Consider the following 25,897-nt stretch of genomic DNA (forward strand, 5'->3'; position numbering starts at 1 on the left):
CTGCCCATCGCCCTGGGGCATGCTCAAGGGACAAACACTGAACATACTTGCACCCACAGGGACATCACACACTGTCCCCTCCCTGGGACAGCTCAGGGTCAGACACTGAACATACTGCACCCACAGGGACATCACACACTGCCCCCTCACTGGGACAGCGCAGGGTCAGCCGCTGAACATACTGCACTCACAGGGACATCACCACACTGCCCCCTCCCTGGGACAGCTCAGGGTGTCAGACACTGAACATACTGCACCCACAGGGACATCACACACTGCCCCCTCCCTGGGACAGCTCAGGGTCAGACACTGAACATACTGCACCCACAGGGACATCACACACTGCCCCCTCCCTGGGACAGCTCAGGGTCAGACACTGAACATACTGCACCCACAGGGACATCACACACTGCCCCCTCCCTGGGACAGCTCAGGGTCAGACACTGAACATACTGCACCCACAGGACATCACACACTGCCCCCTCCCTGGGACAGCTCAGGGTCAGACACTGAACATACTGCACCCACAGGGACATCACACACTGCCCCGCCCTGGGACAGCTCAGGGTCAGACACTGAACATACTGCACCCACAGGGACATCACACACTGCCCCCTCCCTGGGACAGCTCAGGGTCAGACACTGAACATACTGCACCCACAGGGACATCACACACTGCCCCCTCCCTGGGACAGCTCAGGGTCAGACACTGAACATACTGCACCCACAGGGACATCACACACTGCCCCTCCCTGGACAGCTCAGGGTCAGACACTGAACATACTGCACCCACAGGGACATCACACACTGCCCCCTCCCTGGGACAGCTCAGGGTCAGACACTGAACATACTGCACCCACAGGGACATCACACACTGCCCCCTCCCTGGGACAGCTCAGGGTCAGACACTGAACATACTGCACCCACAGGGACATCACACACTGCCCCCTCCCTGGGACAGCTCAGGGTCAGACACTGAACATACTGCACCCACAGGGACATCACACACTGCCCCCTCCCTGGGACAGCTCAGGGTCAGACACTGAACATACTGCACCCACAGGGACATCACACACTGCCCCCTCCCTGGGACAGCTCAGGGTCAGACACTGAACATACTGCACCCACAGGGACATCACACACTGCCCCCTCCCTGGGACAGCTCAGGGTCAGACACTGAACATACTGCACCCACAGGGACATCACACACTGCCCCCTCCCTGGGACAGCTCAGGGTCAGACACTGAACATACTGCACCCACAGGGACATCACACACTGCCCCCTCCCTGGGACAGCTCAGGGTCAGACACTGAACATACTGCACCCACAGGGACATCACACACTGCCCCCGAGCTCCCTGGGACAGCTCAGGGTCAGACACTGAACATACTGCACCCACAGGGACATCACACACTGCCCCCTCCCTGGGACAGCTCAGGGTCAGACACTGAACATACTGCACCCACAGGGACATCACACACTGCCCCCTCCCTGGGACAGCTCAGGGTCAGACACTGAACATACTGCACCCACAGGGACATCACACACTGCCCCCGTCCCTGGGACAGCTCAGGGTCAGACACTGAACATACTGCACCCACAGGGACATCACACACTGCCCCCTCCCTGGGACAGCTCAGGGTCAGACACTGAACATACTGCACCCACAGGGACATCACACACTGCCCCCTCCCTGGGACAGCTCAGGGTCAGACACTGAACATACTGCACCCACAGGGACATCACACACTGCCCCCTCCCTGGGACAGCTCAGGGTCAGACACTGAACATACTGCACCCACAGGGACATCACACACTGCCCCCTCCCTGGGACAGCTCAGGGTCAGACACTGAACATACTGCACCCACAGGGACATCACACACTGCCCCCTCCCTGGGACAGCTCAGGGTCAGACACTGAACATACTGCACCCACAGGGACATCACACACTGCCCCCTCCCTGGGACAGCTCAGGGTCAGACACTGAACATACTGCACCCACAGGGACATCACACACTGCCCCCTCCCTGGGACAGCTCAGGGTCAGACACTGAACATACTGCACCCACAGAGACATCACACACTGCCCCCTCCCTGGGACAGCTCAGGGTCAGACACTGATCATACTGCACCCACAGGGACATCACACACTGCCCCCTCCCTGGGACAGCTCAGGGTCAGACACTGAACACACTGCACCCACAGGGACATCACACACTGCCCCCTCCCTGGGACAGCTCAGGGTCAGACACTGAACATACTGCACCCACAGGGACATCACACACTGCCCCCCTCCCTGGGACAGCTCAGGGTCAGACACTGAACATACTGCACCCACAGGGACATCACACACTGCCCCCTCCCTGGGACAGCTCAGGGTCAGACACTGAACACACAGCACCCACAGGGACATCACACACTGCCCCCTCCCTGGGACAGCTCAGGGTCAGACACTGAACATACTGCACCCACAGGGACATCACACACTGCCCCCTCCCTGGGACAGCTCAGGGTCAGACACTGAACACACTGCACCCACAGGGACATCACACACTGCCCCCTCCCTGGGACAGCTCAGGGTCAGACACTGAACATACTGCACCCACAGGGACATCACACACTGCCCCCTCCCTGGGACAGCTCAGGGTCAGACACTGAACATACTGCACCCACAGGGACATCACACACTGCCCCCTCCCTGGACAGCTCAGGGTCAGACACTGAACCTACTGCACCCACAGGGACATCACACACTGCCCCCTCCCTGGGACAGCTCAGGGTCAGACACTGAACATACTGCACCCACAGGGACATCACACACTGCCCCCTCCCTGGGACAGCTCAGGGTCAGACACTGAACATACTGCACCCACAGGGACATCACACACTGCCCCCTCCCTGGGACAGCTCAGGGTCAGACACTGAACACACTGCACCCACAGCGACATCACACACTGCCCCCTCCCTGGGACAGCTCAGGGTCAGACACTGAACATACTGCACCCACAGGGACATCACACACTGCCCCCTCCCTGGGACAGCTCAGGGTCAGACACTGAACATACTGCACCCACAGGGACATCACACACTGCCCCCTCCCTGGGACAGCTCAGGGTCAGACACTGAACATACTGCACCCACAGGGACATCACACACTGCCCCCTCCCTGGGACAGCTCAGGGTCAGACACTGAACATACTGCACCCACAGGGACATCACACATTGCCCCCTCCCTGGGACAGCTCAGGGTCAGACACTGAACATACTGCACCCACAGGGACATCACACATTGCCCCCTCCCTGGGACAGCTCAGGGTCAGACACTGAACATACTGCACCCACAGGGACATCACACACTGCCCCCTCCCTGGGACAGCTCAGGGTCAGACACTGAACATACTGCACCCACAGGGACATCACACACTGCCCCCTCCCTGGGGCAGCTCAGGGTCAGACACTGAACATACTGCACCCACAGGGACATCACACACTGCCCCCTCCCTGGGGCAGCTCAGGGTCAGACACTGAACATACTACACCCACAGGGACATCGCACTCTGCCCCCTCCCTGGGACAGCTCAGGGTCAGACACTGAACATACTGCACCCACAGGGACATCATACACTGCCCCCTCCCTGGGACAGCTCAGGGTCAGACACTGAACATACTGCACCCACAGGGACATCACACACTGCCCCCTCCCTGGGACAGCTCAGGGTCAGACACTGAACACACTGCACCCACAGGGACATCACACACTGCCCCCTCCCTGGGACAGCTCAGGGTCAGACACTGAACATACTGCACCCACAGGGACATCACACACTGCCCCCTCCCTGGGACAGCTCAGGGTCAGACACTGAACACACTGCACCCACAGGGACATCACACACTGCCCCCTCCCTGGGACAGCTCAGGGTCAGACACTGAACATACTGCACCCACAGGGACATCACACACTGCCCCCTCCCTGGGACAGCTCAGGGTCAGACACTGAACATACTGCACCCACAGGGACATCACACACTGCCCCCTCCCTGGGACAGCTCAGGGTCACACACTGAACACACTGCACCCACAGGGACATCACACACTGCCCCCTCCCTGGGACAGCTCAGGGTCAGACACTGAACATACTGCACCCACAGGGACATCACACACTGCCCCCTCCCTGGGACAGCTCAGGATCAGACACTGAACATACTGCACCCACAGAGACATCACACACTGCCCCCTCCCTGGGACAGCTCAGGGTCAGACACTGAACATACTGCACCCACAGGGACATCACACACTGCCCCCTCCCTGGGACAGCTCAGGGTCAGACACTGAACATACTGCACCCACAGTGACATCACACACTGCCCCCTCCCTGGGACAGCTCAGGGTCAGACATTGAACATACTGCACCCACAGGGACATCACACACTGCCCCCTGCCTGGGACAGCTCAGGGTCAGACACTGAACATACTGCACCCACAGAGACATCACACACTGCCCCCTCCCTGGGACAGCTCAGGGTCAGACACTGAACATACTGCACCCACAGGGACATCACACACTGCCCCCTCCCTGGGACAGCTCAGGGTCAGACACTGAACATACTGCACCCACAGAGACATCACACACTGCCCCCTCCCTGGGACAGCTCAGGGTCAGACACTGAACATACTGCACCCACAGGGACATCACACACTGCCCCCTCCCTGGGACAGCTCAGGGTCAGACACTGAACATACTGCACCCACAGGTACATCACACACTGCCCCCTCCCTGGGACAGCTCAGGGTCAGACACTGAACATACTGCACCCACAGAGACATCACACACTGCCCCCTCCCTGGGACAGCTCAGGGTCAGACACTGAACATACTGCACCCACAGGGACATCACACACTGCCCCCTCCCTGGGACAGCTCAGGGTCAGTCACTGAACATACTGCACCCACAGGGACATCACACACTGCCCCCTCCCTGGGACAGCTCAGGGTCAGACACTGAACATACTGCACCCACAGGACATCACACACTGCCCCCTCCCTGGGACAGCTCAGGGTCAGACACTGAACATACTGCACCCACAGGGACATCACACACTGCCCCCTCCCTGGGACAGCTCAGGGTCAGACACTGAACATACTGCACCCACAGGGACATCACACACTGCCCCCTCCCTGGGACAGCTCAGGGTCAGACACTGAACATACTGCACCGACAGGGACATCACACACTGCCCCCTCCCCGGGACAGTTCAGGGTCAGACACTGAACATACTGCACCCACAGGGACATCACACACTGCCCCCTCCCTGGGACAGCTCAGGGTCAGACACTGAACACACTGCACCCACAGGGACATCACACACTGCCCCCTCCCTGGGACAGCTCAATGTCAGACACTGAACATACTGCACCCACAGAGACATCACACACTGCCCCCTCCCTGGGACAGCTCAGGGTCAGACACTGAACATACTGCACCCACAGGGACATCACACACTGCCCCCTCCCTGGGACAGCTCAGGGTCAGACAGTGAACATACTGCACCCACAGGGACATCACACACTGCCCCCTCCCTGGGACAGCTCAGGGTCAGACACTGAACATACTGCACCCACAGGGACATCACACACTGCCCCCTCCCTGGGACAGCTCAGTGTCAGACACTGAACATACTGGACCCACAGAGACATCACACACTGCCCCCTCCCTGGGACAGCTCAGGGTCAGACACTGAACATACTGCACCCACAGGGACATCACAGGCTGTTTCGACACTGCATTAATAATAAAGCCAATCAAAGATTTAAAATTAAAGTGGGCCAAGGCCCCCATGGTGGCGAGGAGGTCGACCGTGTTGTCATTATTCACTGTGACGGCAGTGACCCTGCGGGGCGACTGCGTTGTCAATAGTCATCGTGAATTAATAAACATCTGTCCTGAATCCAAGGCCCATGTCCTACGGAGCCTTATTTGAAGCATGCAGGGCACGCTGGGTGACCCAGTTCTCCAGGGCAGTTGATGGAATGTACAGCCAGGCATTGAGGCTTCAGTGAGGGGGCAACGTGTTGTCACTCATGAGCCAGGTTTTCGTTAATGCCATGATATCAATGCAATTATCCTCAATGAGGCCGTGGAGGGCAAGGGCCTTTTACACTTGTGAATGGGAATCTTGGAGGGAAATATGGAGAGCATAAGAAATAGGAGCAGGAGTCGGCCATTTGGCCCTCAGAGCCTGCTCTGCCATTCAATGAGATCATGGATGATCTTCTACCTCAACTCCATTCACCGGCCCTATTGCCATATCCCTTGATGCCCTCACTAGTCAGAAATCTATCAACTTCTGTTTTGAATATACCCAATGACTGAGCCTCCACAGCCCTCTGGGGTAGAGAATTCCAAAGATTCACCACCCTCTGTGTGAAGAAATTTCTTCTCATCTCAGTCCTGAATGGCCGACCCTTTATCCTGAGGCTGTGGCCCCTGGTTCTAGACTCCCCAGCCAAGGGACACATTCTCCCAGCATCCACCCGATCAAGCCCTGTAATGATTTTGTATGCTTCAATGAGATCCCTGACATAAATCAGTCATTCATGAAAGAAAGACTTCTGAAATAATACTGAGCGACCTGCGGGTGGCGCTGTCCAGGGAGAGTATAAATACTCGGGCATGGGCCCAGCTTGCGCAGGACATTCTTAACAGGAACTAGTGAAGGACACAACTAGACCTCCATGTTGTAAAACAGTTCATTAAAGCTTTGTTTAACGCTTAAACCAAGTGCTTAGTAGTTTTCTTACGTCAATCCCCTCATTCTTCTGAATTCAAGAGATTACAGGCCTTATTTACTCAATCTCTTCTCATACGACAGTCCTGCCATCCCAGGAATCAATCTCGTGAACCTTTGTTGCACTCCCTCTATGGCAAGTATATCCTTCCTTAGGTAAGGAGACCAAAACTGTACACAGTACTCCAGGTGTGGTCTCACCAGGGCCCTATATAATTGGAGTAAGACTTCTTTACTCCTGTTCTCAAATCCTCTTGTAATGAAGGCCAGCATACCATTTGCCTTCCTAATGGCTTTCTGCACCTGCACATTCACTTTCAGTGACTCATGTACAAGGACACCCAGGTCCCTTTGAGCATTTGCATTCCCCAATCTTTCACCATTTAGGAAATACTCTGCCTTTCTGTTTTTTCTACCAAAGTGGATAACTTCACATTTATCCACATTATATTCCATCTGCCATGTTCTCGCCCACTCACTGAGCCTGTCGAGATCCCCTTGAAGCCTCTTCACATCCTCTTCGCAACTGACACTGCCACCTAGCTTTGTATCATCAGCAAATTTGGAAATGTTACATTTAGTCCCCTCATCCAAATCATTGATATAGATTGTGAATAGCTGGGGCCCAAGCACCGATCCTTGCGGTACCCCACTGTCACAGCCTGCCATCCTGAAAAAGACCCGTTTATCCCTACTCTTTGTTTCCTGTCTGTTAACCAATTCTCAATTCATGCTAGTATATTATCTCCAATTCCATGTGCCCTAATTTTGTTCACCAACCTCTTGTGTGGGACCTTATCGAAGGCCTTCTGAAAATCTGAAGGGGGTGATGATGGTTGTGGGCGGAGTGAGGAAGGCAGGAAGGGGGATGGCGAGACTAGCCCCCCAGCAGGTGCGCTGGGCGGGAAGGTCGGCGGGAGAATAGGACAGGGCAGATGGGGTTTCTGCTTGTTAAGAGGCAGCATTGAGTGCTGCAATGGACCCTTCCGAGAATGCCGAGAGGCACAGCGGGAAGCTGTGGGTTTATCCAGGGGGCTGAAGGCTGGGACAGCAGCAGGAAGGTCGTGGGGTAGCGATGGATTGAAGCAGGGTATTGCTGTGGGAAAATTACCTGAGAAGGGAGAAATGAAAGATGGGATGACTGAGTGGCAGTAAGGGGAGGAGACAGGAGAGAATAGCCAGAGGGGTAAAGAGAAGAGAAAGAAACGGGGAGATAGAAGTAATGGACTTGGGTCCGGGTCGGCGGCTAAAATGCGCACGTGAATGGACACAGGGAAATTCAGGTTACACAGGCGTGGCAGAGTTTAGAAGAGCAGGGCCTCTGTCAAGCCAATGAAGTGGTTTTGAACTGCAATCACTGTTGGAATGTAGCCTGGCCGTAAAAGGCTGACGGAGGAGACAATCTCAACGGACAAAGTTGAAGTCTCAGGTCCTGTGGAGGGAAGAAGTTGAGTTGCAGACGAGGTGGAACAAAAACAAATTATCTGGTCATTATCATGCTGCTGTTTGTGGGAGCTTGCTGTGCATAAATTAGCTGCTGTGTTTCCTACATTACTACAGTGACTAGACCTCAAAAGTACTTCATTGCCTGTAAAGTGCCTTGGGATGTCCTGAGGTCGTGAAAGGCTCGATATAAATGCAAGTCTTTCTTTTGGGGAGTCAGCTTGGAGCATCAATGTCCGGGTTCGGAGAGAGTATGGGCCAGGAAGTGAATCCACGATCTGTTCGACAGGCACAGTATCAGTGGGCGTAAAGCTGGAGGTTATCAGGAGAAGAATCCGTGTCCCTTCCTTTAACTGGTGGCCGCACAGTCACAGAGGGCGCACTGTCCCTTGAAGAGCCGGACCCTTCCCCACTCGTATCAAGCACCTTTGACAATCCATCTCCACAACATCCACTGCACTTCCTTTCTCACTACACTGTGTTATTTCCTGAAATAATCCCTGCTGTCTCTCCTGAATGAATCCATTTCACTACCAAATGTTGCAATGATTGCTCCACACCACAGGGTTCCAGACCTGAAACGTTAACTCTGTTTCTCTCTCCACGGATGCTGCCTGGCCTGCTGAGTATTTCCAGCATTTTCTGTTGTTATTTCAGATTTCTAACATCCGCAGTATTTTGCTATTGCAACAGGATTTCATCTGTTTAAAGCCACAACAGAAAGGTCCCGTTTTCTCCGGGAGTTTGAGAGAAATCAGGTTTGAAAATGATGCAGAGTTTCAGCCAATGAGGGAGCCTCGGATTCAGCCCCGCCCACTGTGCCGCAAGCCCCGCCCCTCACCCACTCCGATTGGTTGGAGGACCCGCCGCCCGCTCGGTCCTCCAGCCCCGCCTCGCCCCTCCTATTGGTCCAGAGCTTCCGTCAATCACCCAGGCAGTGTGAGCTGAGCATGCGCGGATATTGGCAGCAGCCGCTGACTCATCAGGTGAGAGGTCAGGGAGCGGGTTCATGAACCCCGGGGGGAGGCGGGCTGCTCACACCCCGAGCTCAGGGAGCGGGTTCATGAACCCCAGGGGGACGCGGGACGCTCACACCCCGAGCTCAGGGAGCGGGTTCATGAACCCCGGGGGGACGCGGGCCGCTCACACCCCGAGCTCAGGGAGCGGGTTCATGAACCCCGGGGGGACGCGGGCCGCTCACACCCCGAGCTCAGGGAGCGGGTTCATGAACCCCGGGGGGACGCGGGCCGCTCACACCCCGAGCTCAGGGAGCGGGTTCATGAACCCCGGGGGGACGCGGGCCGCTCACACCCCGAGCTCAGGGAGCGGGTTCATGAACCCCGGGGGGACGCGGGCCGCTCACACCCCGAGCTCAGGGAGCGGGTTCATGAACCCCGGGGGGACGCGGGCCGCTCACACCCGGGTTCAGGGAGCGGGTTCATGAACCCCAGGGGGACGCGGGCCGCTCACACCCGGGCTCAGGGAGCGGGTTAATAAACCCTGGGGGGATGCAGGCTGCACACACCCCAAGTGTGGCCCCAGGCCCCAGTCTGTCAAATTAGGTAACCACACCTCCCCCCCCCCTGACCCTGAACACGGGGGCCCCACAAGGATGTGTGCTGAGCCCCCTCCTCTACTCCCTCTTCACCCATGACTGTGTGGCTGTTAATGGTTCCAACACCATCATCAAGTTTGCAGATGACACCACGGTAGTAGGCCAGATCACCAACAACGATGAGTCAGCCTACAGGGAGGAGGTCCAGCATCTCGTGAAGTGGTGCGCCGACAACAACCTGGCCCTTAACACCAAGAAAACAAAGGAAATAATCGTGGACTTCAGGAAGTCCAAAGGCGGAAGTCACACCCCCATCCACATCAATGGGGCGGCGGTGGAAAGGGTGGCCAGCTTTAAGTTCCTCGGAGTCCACATCACGGAAGACCTCTCCTGGTCCCTCAAAACCTCCTCTCTGGTGAAGAAGGCCCAGCAGCGCCTATATTTCTTGAGGAGGCTGAAGGGATGTAATCTGTCACCCCCGATCCTCTCTAACTTCTACCGCTGCACTATAGAGAGCATCCTGACGAACTGTATCACAGTATGGTATGGCAGCTGTAGCTCCCATGACCAGAAAGCCCTGCAGCGGGTAGTCAAAACTGCCCAACGCATTACCGGCACCCGGCTACCGACCATAGAACATATATATCAGAAACGCTGTCTACGGAGGGCACGGTCCATCATCAAAGACCCTACCCACCCCAGCCACAGTCTGTTCGCCCTCCTACCATCTGGAAGACGCTACAGATGCATTCGCACCCGTACGACCAGATTTAGGAACAGCTTCTTTCCCAGGGCTGTCATCCTACTGAACTCCACAAATAAACACTAAAGCCTGCACATCTGCCGATGCACTTTATTATGGTCATATTTGTGCTAATATATATGTACAAATGTATGTTGAAATGTTTAAGTGTCCTAATCCAAATTGTACACTCTCGGGAGCCGCAAGCCTACATTTCGTTGTACTGCACTTGTGCACTAACAATGACAATAAAAGTTGATTTGATTTGATTTGATTTGTAAAACACTCAACATTATCCGCTTCACAAGCATCCGGGGTGGGCCTCAGGCCCCGAACCAGAGCCTCCGGGCCGGGCGTTTTCCCCGAGCGGGGCGGCAGCTGCGGGGCTTTCTCCCGGTGACAGGTCCGGGGTAACGGCCGCCATCTTGAGAGGCTCAGGGTGCAGCAGGGCACATGTGCAGCCCCCTTGGTCAGGAACCAGGAGGAGAGAATCTTGTCAATTTCTATCCTGGACTCACAGTGATGGCTTTTGTAAACTCCTTTTACAGGCTGTGAGAAGGGCAGCATTTACACACTGCAAACTCAGACCAAACAACAACTTATGTTTTAAAGGTGCTATATAAAGGTAACATTATTGCAGTCAGACAATAATTGACACACATACTTTGTTTGTGGTCCAGTGCATTGACACAAAGTTCCTTCACAACTGTAACAATTTTATTACGGTTGCTGTGAAGGCTGCACTCACTCTGCTCGTACACCTGGTCTCCAAAGGATGCAAAACAGGACTAATGCTGCCGAGCTCAGCTCTTCATGTCTCTCCAGTGGCTGAAGGGTCTGTAACCCTGTCAGGGACGCCCCTGCAACAGGACTCAGTATCCACCCCCTCCACCACTGGTGCACTGTGTCTGCAGTATGTACGGTCTACAAGATGACCACGGTCAGGCCGTGTGGAGTCAAGGGCCAAGTAGCAGAATGGATGGAAAGATCGCAACAAACTTCCTTTAACTCCAACCCTCTGATTTCTGTTTTGTAGCCATCTTTCCATCCATTCTGCTGCCTGGCCCTTCACTCCACATGGCCTGACCTTGATCATCTTGTAGATCTTACAAACTGTTTTTGGATAGCAAGCTGGTTACAAAACAGGAAACAGAGAGTAGGGGTTGGGAGTAGCTACTCAGACTGGCAAAAGGTGGGAAGTGGTGTTCCACAGGGATCGGTGCTGGGATCACTGTTGTTTACCATTTACAGAAACGATCTGGACTCGTGAATCAGAAGTACAATTTCAAACTTTGTCGATAACACCAAATTGGGAGGTAGAGTTAATACTGATGAAGACAAAATGCAAGAAGACATTAATAAATTTCAGAATGGGCGTGTAATTGGCAAATGAATTTCACTATAGATCAGGGTGAGGTGGTGTGTTTTGGTCGGAAGAATAAGGAGGCCACACACTACTTGGATAACAAGGGGGAGAAATTGGGTTGCTTTGTGCCTCCCGCGATATTCAGCGGGAGGTTAGCGGCGGCGGTAGCCGGTAGCTCCCCACGGCACTGCACCGCTGCCAATGATGTCATCGCCATGCGCAGCACCCCGGCTGCAACCTTGGCTTGCGACCTCTGACCTATCGCCGGACGATATGTCCGACAGGGTCAGGGGTCGTTCCTGCAGCCGCAGCGACGCCACTTAAAGGGCAGGTGTCGGGCGGCAACTTTTTATTTTGGCCGACTGCCAGCACCTGCCCCCTTCCCCTTTCTTCTTCCGGGTGCCGGCCGCGATCGCTCAGCCCGGCGCTCCTCTTGATCCGACACCCCGCTCCCCGGTGGTCCAGCAGGGCCCCGGTGTGCGCATTGCTAGGCCCCTCCCCTTTAATCAGGGAGGGAGGTCTGCTATGATGCGGTGCTATGTGCCGACAGGCATGGTGCTGTTACACGAAGCGCCGTGAAATTCACTGGTAGCGCCTCAAGAGGGAGGGGAGCGCTTCCAGTAGCACCCCGCCTCCTGCTTGGGGCGCTACCGCTGAATTTAATGTGCAGGGGCACTAACTAATTAGCCCCAGTGACGTTAGCGACCCAAAGTGGGCGCCACCGAATTTTTCCCTCTAAGAGTCTAAATGGGCTGGAGGAGCAGAGGGATCCAGGGATACAGATACACAAATCACTAAAAGTAGCGACACAGGTTAATAAGGCCACTAAAAAAAAAGCACTGGGATACATTCCTAAAGGAGCCTTCTGTTCCGTGCCTAGGAGCTCTGAACTATGGCAGAGAGCGGCTGGGACACATTTCTCACACGCCTCGAGATTAGCTCACATGGCAACTTTGCCATCAGTGAAGAGAGACGAGAAAGACTAAAGTGCCGTTTGCCCCTCTCAGTGTGGCCCTGAAGGACTGTGTCCAGGCTGGAGTTCTGTTCCCGCCGTACGATCCTCCCCCAGATTGTCCTTTCTGAGCTCCAAGCCAGGTGATGCTAAACACTCAGACGGGAAAGACAAAAATCTACAACAATGTGTTTCACACAAAGCTGGTTTATTTGACATCTATCCAGAATATTAAACTCCAGCCCAGTTACAGGAGTTATTAACATCAGCAGAAACAAACCCCAACTGTCGGAATGAACATGGTTCAGTCCTGGATGTGATTAACAGCAGCAATAACAGCAGAATCCAACCCCTGCAGTCACTTGTGAACTCGCTGGTGTGTCAGCAGGTTGGATGACTGAGCGAATCCCTTCCCACACACGGAGCAGGTGAATGGCCTTTCCCCAGTGTGAATGCGCTGGTGTGTCAGCAGGTTGGATGAACGAGTGAATCCCTTCCCACACACGGAGCAGGTGAACGGCCTCTCCCCAGTGTGAACTCGCTGGTGTCTCAGCAGGGTGGATGACTGAGTGAATCCCTTCCCACACACGGAGCAGGTGAACGGTCTCTCTCCAGTGTGAATGTGCTGGTGTGCCAGCAGGGTGGATGACTGAGTGAATCCCTTCCCACACACGGAGCAGGTGAACGGTCTCTCTCCAGTGTGAGTGTGCTGGTGGACAGTGAGTTCAGATGACTGCCTGAACCCAGTCCCGCAGTGAGAGCACCTGAACGGTCTCTCGTCAGTGTGAACACGTTGATGGCACATCAGTTCCCCGGAACTTTTGTAGCACTTCCCACAGTCCGGGCATTTAAAAGGTCTCTCATCAGAGTGAGCGCGCTGATGATTCAGCAGGGTGGATGACTGAGTGAATCGCTTCCCACACTCAGGGCAGGTGAACGGCCTCTCCCCAGTGTGAACTCTCTGGTGTCTCAGCAGATGCGTTTTGCTTTTAAATCTCTTCTCACAGTCAGAACATTTAAAAGGTCTCTTGTCAGTGTGAACAAGTTGGTGTGTCAGCAGGTTGGATGAACGAGTGAATCCCTTCCCACACTCAGAGCAGGTGAATGGCTTCTCCCCAGTGTGAACTCGCTGGTGAGTCAGCAGGTTGGATAACTGAGTGAATTCCTTCCCACACACAGAGCAGGTGAACGGCCTCTCTCCAGTGTGAGTGCGCTGGTGGACAGTGAGTTCAGATGATCGCTGAACCCAGTCCCACAGTGAGAGCACCTGAACGGTCTCTCGTCAGTGTGAACACGTTGATGGAATGTCAGTTCCCCGGAACTTTTATAGCACTTTCCACAGTCCGGGCATTTAAAAGGTCTCTCGTCAGTGTGAGCACGCTGATGATTCAGCAGGGTGGATGACTGAGTGAATCCCTTCCCACACACGGAGCAGGTGAATGGCCTCTCCCCGGTGTGACTGCGCTTGTGTGTCGATAGGCCAGAGGATTGGCTGAAGCCTCGTCCACACACAGAACACGTGTACGGTTTCTCCCCGCTGTGAACGGTGCTTTTTGCTTCCATGTTCAGAGGCCGGTGATATTCAGATCCGATGAGTCGAGTGACTCTGTCAGATCTTGACGTGATGTTTGGTTTGAGCTTACCGTCTGTAAATCCTCCCCTTCTAATAGCCTGTAAAATTAATTTAAAACAGGGAGCGTGAGAGAGAACCCACAAGAAAACAAAGGCAGGTTGTGAAATTAAGCTCAATGAATCTGGTCATTTGTGGGGCCGGCACCAGAAAAAGTGACCATGAAAGCTGCCGGATTGTCATAAAATCCCAACTGATTCACTGATGTCCTTCAGGGAAGGGAATCCGCCACCTGGTCTGGGCCTACATACGACTCTGGCCTCTATGGGAGAAGAGAGGTGGGAGTGGGATGGGGAGCGGTCGAAGGAAAGGAACTTTATACATCTGCAACTCGACCAGAACTTTGACAGAACCTCCAAAACACGCAACCTCCACCACCTAGAAGGACAAGGGCAGCTGTTGCATGTTCCCCTCCAAGTCACACACCATCCTGACTTAGACATATTCATTGTTGCTGGGTCCAAATCCTGGAACTCCTTACCTAACAACATTTTGGGAGTACCTTCACCACACGGACTGCAGCAGTTCAAGAAGGCGACTCACCACCACCTTCTCAATGGGCAACTGGGGATTGGCCATATTTGCTGCGCTTGCTAGCGATGCCCACATCCCAAGAATGAATTAAAACAAATCTGTAGATGTAAATTGGATTAACAGCCTCTACAGAAATTTTTGTTCCTAAAACAATACTCTTTTACATTGTAGGGACAGTGTCTGCTTAGCAACCTAATCTCCCCCAGAATCCACCTCCCTTGACAGTCCCACATTGGAAATTGTTGGGTCCTCCTGGGCTCAGAAGTACTGGGGGTTAAACCCAGCAGCTTCTCCTCCATCTGTGGAGGAGGAATTCCTGGAGTGTTTACGGGATGGTTTTCTGGACCAATATGTCGAGGGACCAACCAGAGATCAGGCCATCTTAGACTGGGTATTATGTAACGAGAAAGGATTAATTAGCAATCTTGTTGTAAGAGGCCCCTTGGGTCGGAGCGATCATAATATGATCGAATTCTTCATTAAGATGGACAATGAAGTAGTTGACTCGGAGACTAGGGTCCTCAATTTAAATAAAGGAAACTATGGTGGTCTGAGGAGCAAGTTGGGTAGGATTGATTGGGGAATGGCACTCAAAGGGTTGACGGCGGATAGGCAATGGCAAACATTCAAAGACCGAATGGATGAACTACAGAATTTGTTCATCCCAGTTTGGCATAAAAATAAAACAAAAACGGTGACCCAACCGTGGCTAACAAGGGAAATTAGGGATAGCATAAGGTCCAAGGAGAGGACATATAAATTGGCCAGAAAAAGCAATAATCCTGAGGATTGGGAGCAGTTTAGGATTCAGCAAAGGAGGACAAAGGGATTAATTAAGAAAGGGAAAATAGAATATGAGAGTAAGCTTGCAGAGAACATAAAAACTGACTGTAAAAGCTTTTATAGATATGTGAAGAGAAAAAGATTGGTGAAGTCAAGCGTAGGTCCCTTGCAGTCAGAATCGGGGGAATTTATAATGGGGAACAAAGAAATGGCAGACCAACTAAATACATATTTTGGTTCTGTCTTCACAAAGGAGGACACAAATAACCTCCCAGAGATGCCGGGGAACATAGGGTCTGATGAAAGGGTGGAACTGAAAGAAATCAGTATTTGTAGGGAAATGGTGTTAGGAAAATTAATGGGACTGAAGGCCGATAAATCCCCAGGGCCTGATAATCTACATCCCAGGGTACTTAAGGAAGTGGCCCTAGAAATAGTAGATGCATTGCTGGTCATCTTCCAGAACTTGATAGACTCTGGAACGGTACCCATGGATTGGCGGGTAGCTAATGTTACCCCACTATTCAAAAAAGGTGGTAGAGAAAAGGCGGGGAATTATAGACCGGTAAGCTTGACATCGGTAGTGGGGAAAATGCTAGAGTTCATTATAAAAGATGTAATAGCAGAGCACTTGGAAAGCAGTGACTGGATCGGACAAAGTCAACATGGATTTACAAAAGGTAAATCATGCTTGACTAATCTACTGGAATTTTTTGAGGATGTAACTGGTAAAATAGATAAGGGAGAACCAGTGGATGTGGTGTATTTGGACTTTCAGAAGGCTTTCGATAAGGTCCCGCATAAGAGATTAGCGTGCAAAATTAAGGCACATGGGATTGGGGCAAGGTATTGACTTGGATAGAGAACTGGTAGGCGGACAGAAAGCAAAGAGTTGGAATAAACGGGTCTTTTTCCGAGTGGCAGGCAGTGACTAATGGGGTACCGCAAGGATCGGTCCTAGGACCCCAGCTGTTCACAATATATATTAATGATCTGGACGAGGGAATTGGATGTAATATCTCCAAATTTGCAGACGACACAAAGCTGGGTGGGAGGGTATGCTGTGAGGAGGATGTCGTGAAACTCCAGCATGATTTGGACAGGTTGGGTGATTGGGCAGAAACATGGCAAATGCACTATAATGTGGATAAATGTGAGGTTATCCACTTTGGTGGCAAAAACAGGAAGGCAGATTATTATTTGAATGGTAATAGATTGGGAGAAGGGGAAGTGCAAAGAGACCTGGGTGTTCTTGTACACCAGTCGCTGAAGGTAAGCATGCAGGTGCAGCAGGCGGTTAAGAAGGCAAATGGTATGTTGGCCTTCGTAGCAAGAGGGTTCGAGTACAAGAACAAGGATGTCTTGCTGCGGTTGTACAGGGCCTTGGTGAGACCACACCTTGAGTGTTGTGTGCAGTTTTGGTCGCCTTACCTGAGGAAGGACGTTCTTGCCATGGAAGGAGTGCAGCGAAGATTCACCAGACTGATACCTGGGATGGCAGGAATGACGTATGAGGAGAGATTGTGTCGATTGGGCTTATACTCACTGGAGTTTAGAAGATTGAGAGGGGATCTCATCGAAACCTATAAAATTCTGTCAGGCCTGGACAGACTAGATGCAGGAAGGATGTTTCTGATGGCCGGGGAGTCCAGAACCAGGGGTCATAGTCTAAGGATAAGGGGTAAGCCATTTAGGACTGAAATGAGGAGGGATTTCTTCACCCAGAGAGTGGTGAACCTGTGGGCGGTGGAGGCCAGTTCATTAAATATATTCAAGAAAGAGTTGGATATATTTCTTAAGGCTAAAGGGATCAAGGGATATGGGGAGAAGGCAGGGACAGGGTTTTGAATTTGGATGATTAGCCATGATCTCATTGAATGGCGGAGCAGGCTCGAGGGGCCGAATGGCCTACTCCTGCTCCTATCTTCTATGTTTCTATGTGTACAGGGCAGAATTTCAAAATTTTCAGCTGACACAAAACTTGGAAGTATAGTGAACAGTGAGGAGAATAGTGATAGACTTCAAGAAGACATAGACAGGCTGGTGGAATGGGTGGACACATGGCAGATGAAATTTAACGCAGAGAAGTGCAAAGTGATACATTTTGGTAGGAAGAACGAGGAGAGGCAATATAAACTAAAGGGTACAATTCTAAAGTGAGACCTGGGGGTATGGGTACACAAATCGTTGAAGGTGGCAGGGCAGGTTGAGAAAGCGGTTAAAAAAGTATGCAGGAGCCTGGGCTTTATAAATAGAGGCAGACTCCAAAAGCAAGGAAGTTATGATGAGCCTTTATAAAACATTGGTTCGGCCTCAACTGGAGTATTGTGTCCAATTCTGGGCACCGCACTTTACGAAGGATGTGAAGCCCTTAGAGATGGTGAAGAATAGATTTACAAGAATGGTTCCAGGGATGAGGGACTTCAGTTACGTGGATAGACTGGAGAAGCTGGGGTTGTTCTCCTTAGAGCAGAGAAGGTTGGGAGGAGATTTGATAGAGGTATTCAAAATCATGAGGGGTCTGGACAGAGTAGAGAGAAACTGTTCCCATTGGCGGAAGGGTCGAGAACCAGAGGACACCGATTTAAGGTGATTGACAGAAGAACCAAAGACGACATGAGGAAAAACTTTTTAAAGTAGCGAGTGGTTAGAATCTGGAATGCACTGCCTGAAAGGGTGGTGGAGGCAGATTCAATCACGGCTTTCAAAAGGGAATTGGATAAGTACCTGAAGTAAAGAAATGTGCAGGGTTACGGGGAAAGGGCGGGGGAGTGGGACTAGTTAAAGTGGTCTTGCAGAGAGCCGGCATGGGCTCGACGGGCCGAATGGCCTCCTTCTGTGCTGTAACCATTCTATGATTCTATGAAATATTAAATATTTTGTGCCACAGAAGCACGGGGTTTATCTGCTTTTATTCATGAATTTAAAAAGTCTCTATTAAAACCTGAGCCAGTGTGTTGTGAGACAAAGAGCCTTGTGTCCAATAAGGGGAATAAAGGCCCACAGCCTCCCCTGGCCCCGGGCCCTGAACAAGGGACTGGAGAAACTCGCTGCCCTGCGGATCAGACAATCAGCCGGCGCTAGTCCCGCCCCTCGGGCTCCCCGATTGGTTGGAGGACCCGCCGCCGGCTCGCTCCTCCAGACCCGCCCTGCTCGCTCCCTATTGGTCGGAAGCTCCCGTCAATCAGGCCGCGGGCCCGGGTCACGTGTCCCCGAGTAGATCACGTGCTCAGTCCAACTGAAGCCGCTCGGTCCGGTGCCTCGCGGACTCTCAGGTTTTTCTATTTCTCTTTATTCTCTCCCGATCCACCCCTCCCCCCACCCCGCGCGATTCTCCACCCAATCGGAGCGGAGAAAACTCACTTGCGTCACCGATCGCGACTCTGTAACCGACACCAAGGCCTTTCCCCGGAATGCCCCGCACCGACTCCGATCGGCAGGATCCGAGTGCGCAGGCACAGCTCCGAATGGTGGAGGGGGGTTGGTGTCCTCTGGGCATGCGCGGTTATTACCCTTGGTGACCGGGAGGGGTCGCTGTGCCGGAGTCGGCACAATCCGTCGTCCCGCCTGCGCATGCGCGGGCTCTTGACTGTCAATCAACCATCAGCCAGAAGAGGTCACTGGTGAGACCGGTGAAGAAAGAAAGACTTGCATTTATATAGCGCCTTTCACCACCACTGGACGTCCCAAAGTGCTTTACAGCTAATTAAGTACTTTTTGAAGTGTAGTCACTGTTGTAATGTAGGAAACACGGCAGTCAATTAGCGCACAGCAAGCTCCCACAAACAGAAATGTGATAATGACCAGATAATCTATCTTTTTGTTATGTTAATTGAGGGATACACATTGGCTAGGACACCGGGGATAACTCCCCTGCTCTTTCCCACATTACAACAGTGACTACATCATTGTAGTACTTCATTGGCTGTAAAGCACTTCAAGACACCTGGTGGGAGGGAGTGCAGCGAAGATTCACCAGGCTGATACCTGGGATGGCAGGAATGACGTATGAGGAGAGATTGTGTCGATTGGGCTTATACTCACTGGAGTTTAGAAGATTGAGAGGGGATCTCATCGAAACCTATAAAATTCTGTCAGGTCTGGACAGACTAGATGCAGGAAGGATGTTTCTGATGGCCGGGGAGTCCAGAACCAGGGGTCATAGTCTAAGGATAAGGGGTAAGCCATTTAGGACTGAAATGAGGAATTTCTTCACCCAGAGAGTGGTGAACCTGTGGAATTCTCTGTCACAGAGGGCGGTGGAGGTCAGTTCATTAAATATATTCAAGAAAGAGTTGGATATATTTCTTAAGGCTAAAGGGGTCAAGGGATATGGGGAGAAAGCAGGGACAGGGTACTGAATTTGGATGATCAGCCATGATCGCATTGAATGGCCTACTTTATTGCCAATGCACTTTATTATGTTTATGTTAATGTATTACAAGCCAAATGAATGTTGAATGTTTAAATGTCTTAATCTTAATGTACACTCTCGGGAGCCGCAAGCCTACATTTCGTTGTACTGCACTTGTGCACTAACAATGACAATAAAGTTGATTATTATTATTATTATCCTGCTCCTATGGTCATGAAAGCACCATATAAATGCAAGTCTTTCTTTCTCGAAATAGTGCCATGGGATCTTTTATAACCACCTGAGAGAGCAGACAGGGCCTCAGTTTAACATCTCATCCGAAAGACGGCACCTCCGACAGTGCCGCACTCCCTCAGCACTGCACTGCAGTGCCAGCCTGGATTTTGGTGCTCAAGTCTCTGGGCTGGGACTTGAACCCACAACTTTCTGACTCAGAGACGAGAGTGCTACCAACTGAGCCACAGCTGACACTAAAGAACAAGCAGTTCTGACGAAGGGTCATTGACGTGAAACGTTAACTCTGTTTCTGTCTCCACAGATGCTGCCTGACCTGCTGAGTATTTCCAGCATTTTCTGTTTTTATTAAAGAAACGAGGGAGTGATTGCTGACAGGAAGAATGTTGGGTCGTCCTGCGCATGGGCACCTCCCTGGCGGCTGAGGCGAAACACCGACTCGCCCCCACCTGAGCCGCGCACGCGTACCAGATGTTGCGGCTCCGCATGCGCGCCCGATGTTCCAACAGGGTTTTGTGCGCTGAGCAAGCGCGTTGTGGACCGATCGGGCTGGGTGATTGTGGAGCAGGAGGGAGAGCGCGGGGGCCATGAGCACATGCGCGGGACTCAGAGTCAACAGAGCGCTTTCTGGAGCGCAGGGGCTTGTGGGTATTACAGCCGCCATTACTGCTGATCCTTTCAACTGACCTGTGCAGCAGCCAGGGCCTGAAAATCAGCTTCACTGCACCTAGGTTCAGAAAGGGGAAAATTAAACAACAGTTTGCCTCTGATCCTTTTCTGAACTCGATTTACAGGGTTATAGAAATGGAGCAGTTACAGGCGGGAAGCTCAGACCAAACATCACATCAAGATCTGACAGAGTCGCTCGATTCATCAGGACCTGAATATCATCGGCCTTTGCACATGGAAGGAGAAAGCACCGATCGCAGCGATGACAAACCGCACATGTGTCCAGTGTGTGGACGCGGATTCAGCCGATCGCCTGACCTGGTGAGACACATGCACTGTCACACCGGGGAGAAACCGGGTAAAGGTGGGGACGGCGGGAAGGGATTCAGTTCCCCGTCTGCAATAGAAGTTCAACGGCACAGTCGCACCAGGGACAGTCCGTTCACCTGCTCCGTGTGTGGAAAGGGATTTGTTTGTTCATCCCACCTGCAAACACACCAGCGAGTTCACACTGACGAGCGACCATTTCAGTGTTCTGACTGTGGGAAGAACTTTAAAAGCCCCCAGGATCTGAAGCGACACCAGCTTGTTCACACTGATGAGAGACCATTTACATGTTCTGACTGTGGGAAGAGCTTTAAAAGCTCCGCCGATCTGGTGCGACACCAGCTTGTTCACACTGATGAGAGGCCGTTTACGTGTCCTGATTGTGGGAAGAGCTTTAAAAGCTCCGGGGATCTGAAGGGACACCAGCGAGCTCACACTGATGAGAGGCCGTTTAACTGTCCTGACTGTGGTAAGAGCTTTAAAAGCTCCGGGGATCTGAAGGGACACCAGCTTGTTCACACTGCAGAGAGGCCATTCACCTGCTCCGTGTGCGGGAAGGGATTCTTGCAGTCATCCACCCTGCTGACACACCAGCTTGTTCACACTGATGAGAGACCGTTTAAATGTTCCCACTGTGGGAAGAGCTTTAAAAGCCCCGGGGAACTGAAGGGCCACCAGCGAGTTCACACTGATGAGAGACCCTTTAAATGTTCTGAGTGTGGAAAGAGCTTTAAAATCCCCCGGGAGCTCAAGCAACACCAGCGAGTTCACACTGGAGAGAGACCGTTCACCTGCTTCGTGTGTGGGAAGGGATTCACTCAGTCATCCAACCTGCAGAGACACCAGCGGCTCCACACTGGGGAGAGGATATTCATCTGCTCCGTGTGTGGGAAGGGATTCACTGAATCATCCACCCTGCAGACACACCAGCTTGTTCACACTGACGAGAGACCCTTTAAATGTTCTGACTGTGGGAAGAGCTTTAAAAGCTCCCGGGAGCTGAAGAGACACCAACACCTACACACTGGGGAGAGACCGTTCACCTGCTCCGTGTGTGGGAAGGGATTTGCTCGGTCCTCCAACCTGCTGGCACATCAGCGAGTTCACACTGGAGAGAACCCCTTTAAATGTTCTGACTGTGGGAAGAGATTTAAAAGCTCCGGGGAGCTGAAGAGACATCGGCTCCTCCACACTGGTGAGAGGCCGTTCACCTGCTCCGTGTGTGGGAAGGGATTCACTGAGTCATCCACCCTCCTGTCACACCAGCTTGTTCACACTGACGAGAGACCCTTTCGATGTTCTGACTGTGGGAAGAGCTTTAAAAGCTCTAAGAACCTTAAGAGACACCAGAGTCTTCACACTGATCATAGAATCTAACAGCACAGAAGGAGGTGATTCGGCCCATCGTGTCTGTGCTGGCTCTTTGAAAGAGCTGTGCAATTTAGTCCCAAACCCCAGCTTTATCCCCAGAACTCTGCAAACTAGTCCTCTTCGAGTACATGTCCAATTACCGTTTGAAAGTTCCTGTGGAACCTGATTCCAGCATCCTTTCAGATGGTGCGTTCCAGATCTTAACAACCCTCTGTGTGAAAACAATTCTCCTCATTTCCCTCTAGTTCTTTTAGCAACTATTTTAAATCTGTGACCTTTGGTTACCGACCCACTTGCCAGAGTGAACAGTTTCTCCCTACTTGCTCGATCAAAACCCCTCATCATTTTGAACACCTCTATTAGGTCTCCTCTTAACCTTCTCTGCTGTAAGGGGAACAATCCCAGCTTCTCCAATCTCTCCACATAACTGAAGTCCCTCATCCCTGGTACCATCCTGGTCAACCTCCTCTGCACCCTCTCCAAGGCCTTGACATCCTTCCTAAAGTGTGGTGCCCAGAACTGTACACAATACCCCAGCTGAGGCCAAAACCCTGCAGCTGTACAAAACCCTGGTTAGACCACACCTGGAGTACTGTGAGCAGTTCTGGGCACCACACCTTAGGAAGGATATATTGGCCTTGGAGGGAGTGCAGCGTAGGTTTACCAGAATGATACCCGGACTTCAAGGGTTAAGTTACGAGGAGAAATTACACAAATTAGGGTTGTATTCCCTGGAATTTAGCAGGTTAAGGGGTCATCTGATCGAAGTTTTCAGGATATTAAGGGGAACAGATAGGGTAGATAGAGAGAAACTATTTCCGCTGGTTGGGGATTCTAGGACTGGGGGCATAGTCTAAAAATTAGAGCCAGACCTTTCAGGAGTGAAATTAGGAAACACTTCTACACACAAAGGGTGGTAGAAGTTTGGAACTCTCTTCCGCAAACGGTCATTGATGCGAGATCAATTGTTAATTTTAAATCTGAGATTGATAGGTTTTTGTTACCCAAAGGTATTAAGGGATATGGGCCAAAGGCAGGTGTATGGAGTTAGGTCGCAGATCAGCCATGATCTCATTGAATGGCGGAACAGGCTCGAGGGGCTGAATGGCTTCCTCCTGTTCCTATGTTCCTAACTAGTGATTTGTAAAGCTTTAGTGCAACGCACTGCATACTTCCCTCCAGTCAGAAAAACATCCCTCAGCACTACTCACTGCCTCCTCTCCCTTAGCCAATTATACCCAAATTACCATCAGCCCTTTAATTCCCTGTGCTTCTATTTTCCAAGTAAGTCTCTTATGTAGTACTTTATCAAATGCCTTTTGAAAGTCCTTATAAACAACATCTACTGCACTACCTTCATCAACCCTCTGTTCCTTCATCAAAGAACTCAATCAGGTTAGTCGGACACGATTTACCTTTAACAAATCCATACTGGCTGCCCCTTATTAACCCATGCTTCTTCAAGTGAGAATTAATTTTGTCCTTGACAATGGTCTCTAGTCCTACACCGACCACTGACATTAGACTGATTGGCCTGTAGTTACCAGGTTTATCCCTCTCCCCTTTTTTAAACAGGGTGTAACATTTACAATCCTCCAGTCTTCTGGCACCACTCCCATATATCTGAGGGAGATTGAAAGATTGTGGTCAGAGCTTCTGCTATCTCCACCCTAGCTTCCCTCAGCAATCTAGGATGCATCGCATCTGGACCGGGTGACTTGTTAACTTTGAGTGATGACAACCTATTTCGCACCTCCTTTCTATCTATTTTTATCCAATTTCTCTACTCCCCCCTCCTCTACTGCGACATTAACTTCATCCTCTTCTTTTGTGAAGACAGATGCTAAGTACTCATTCAGTACCTCAGCCACGCCCTCTGCCTCCGTATGATGAGCTCCTATTTGGTCCCTAATCGGCCCCACCATTCCTTTAACTATCCTTTTACTTTTCATATGTTTATAGAAGATTTTTAGGTTCCCTTTTATGTTACCCGCTAATCTTTTCTCATATTTTCTCTTTGCCCTTCTTATATCCTGTTACATTTCCCCTCTCTCTGTATTCTGCCTGGTTTTTGACTGTATTCTGTACCTGACATTTGTCGTAAACCTTTTTTTTCTGTTTTATTTTAACCTCTATATCCTTTGTCATCCGGAGCTCGAGCTTTGGACGCTCCATCTTTCCTCCTTATGGGAATATGTTTGGTTTGTACCCGAACTATCTCAGCCCTGAAGGCCTGCCATTGGTCATTCACTGTTTTCCTGGACAATCTTTGTTTCCAGTCCACCTGTGCTCGATCCCTTCTCACATCACTGAAATTAGTTCTCTTCCAGCTGGGTATTTTCACCGTTGATTTTTCTTTGTCCCTTTCCATAACTACTTTAAACCCAATGATATTGTGATCACTGTTAACCAGATCCCTCCTGCCCCAGAACCGATGAGAGACCCTTTAAATGTTCTGACTGTGCAAAGAGGTTTCAGAGTTCATCCAACCTGCTGAGTCACCAGCGAGTTCACGCAGATCTTCAAAGAAAGGAAGATGTTTTAGAAAGGCTGGCGGCACTAAAAGTTCGCAGCCATCTCAGAGTAGTGTCCCTTTAATTACAATCTCGTGGAACAAGGAGAATCGCTGTCCCTTTAACGACCACAAATCCCTGTGTGGAGGAGAGGGGGAGATACAGTCTGTCCCAGTAACTGTCACAGAACAGAATTAGCGACCCTGTCCCATAAGGGCTTGACCCTCCCCCACTCCCTGCTTTTCTTCAAGTGTCTCATCCTTAAAATTCTCATCCTTGTTTTCAAATCCCTCCGTGGCCTCGCCCCTCCCTATCTCTGTAATCTCTTTCAGCCCCTACAACCTTCTGAGATATTTGCGCTCCTCTAATTCCGGCCTCTTGAGCATCCCCGATTTTAATCGCTCCACCATTGGTGGCCGTGCCTTCAGCTGCCTGGGCCCTAAGCTCTGGAATTCCTTCCCTAAACCTCTCCATCTCTCTATCTCTCTCTCCTTCTTTAAGATTCTCCTTAAAACCTACTTCTTTGACCAACCTTTTGGTCATCTGCCCGAATATCTCCTTATGTAGCTCGGTGTCAAATTTTGTTTTATAACGCTCCTGTGAAGAGCCTTGGGAC

General features: G+C 51.7%; 1 protein-coding gene across 1 annotated transcript in view; it reads right to left on the reverse strand.

Moving 5' to 3' along the window:
* LOC147119485 (uncharacterized) overlaps nt 1–25,897 on the reverse strand; it is a 146,583-nt gene that overhangs the window by 36,436 nt on the left and 84,250 nt on the right. The window contains 4 exon segments of the mRNA XM_085984102.1: nt 12,266–12,272; nt 13,208–14,081; nt 14,084–14,516; nt 19,156–19,281. Of these exon segments, the coding sequence (XP_085840228.1) occupies nt 12,266–12,272; nt 13,208–14,081; nt 14,084–14,516; nt 19,156–19,281 (1,440 nt within the window).

The sequence above is a fragment of the Somniosus microcephalus genome, chromosome 4 (genome assembly GCF_052327205.1).
Source record: "Somniosus microcephalus isolate GS21.2 chromosome 4, FLI_Smic_1.0, whole genome shotgun sequence".
Lineage (NCBI taxonomy): Eukaryota > Metazoa > Chordata > Chondrichthyes > Squaliformes > Somniosidae > Somniosus > Somniosus microcephalus.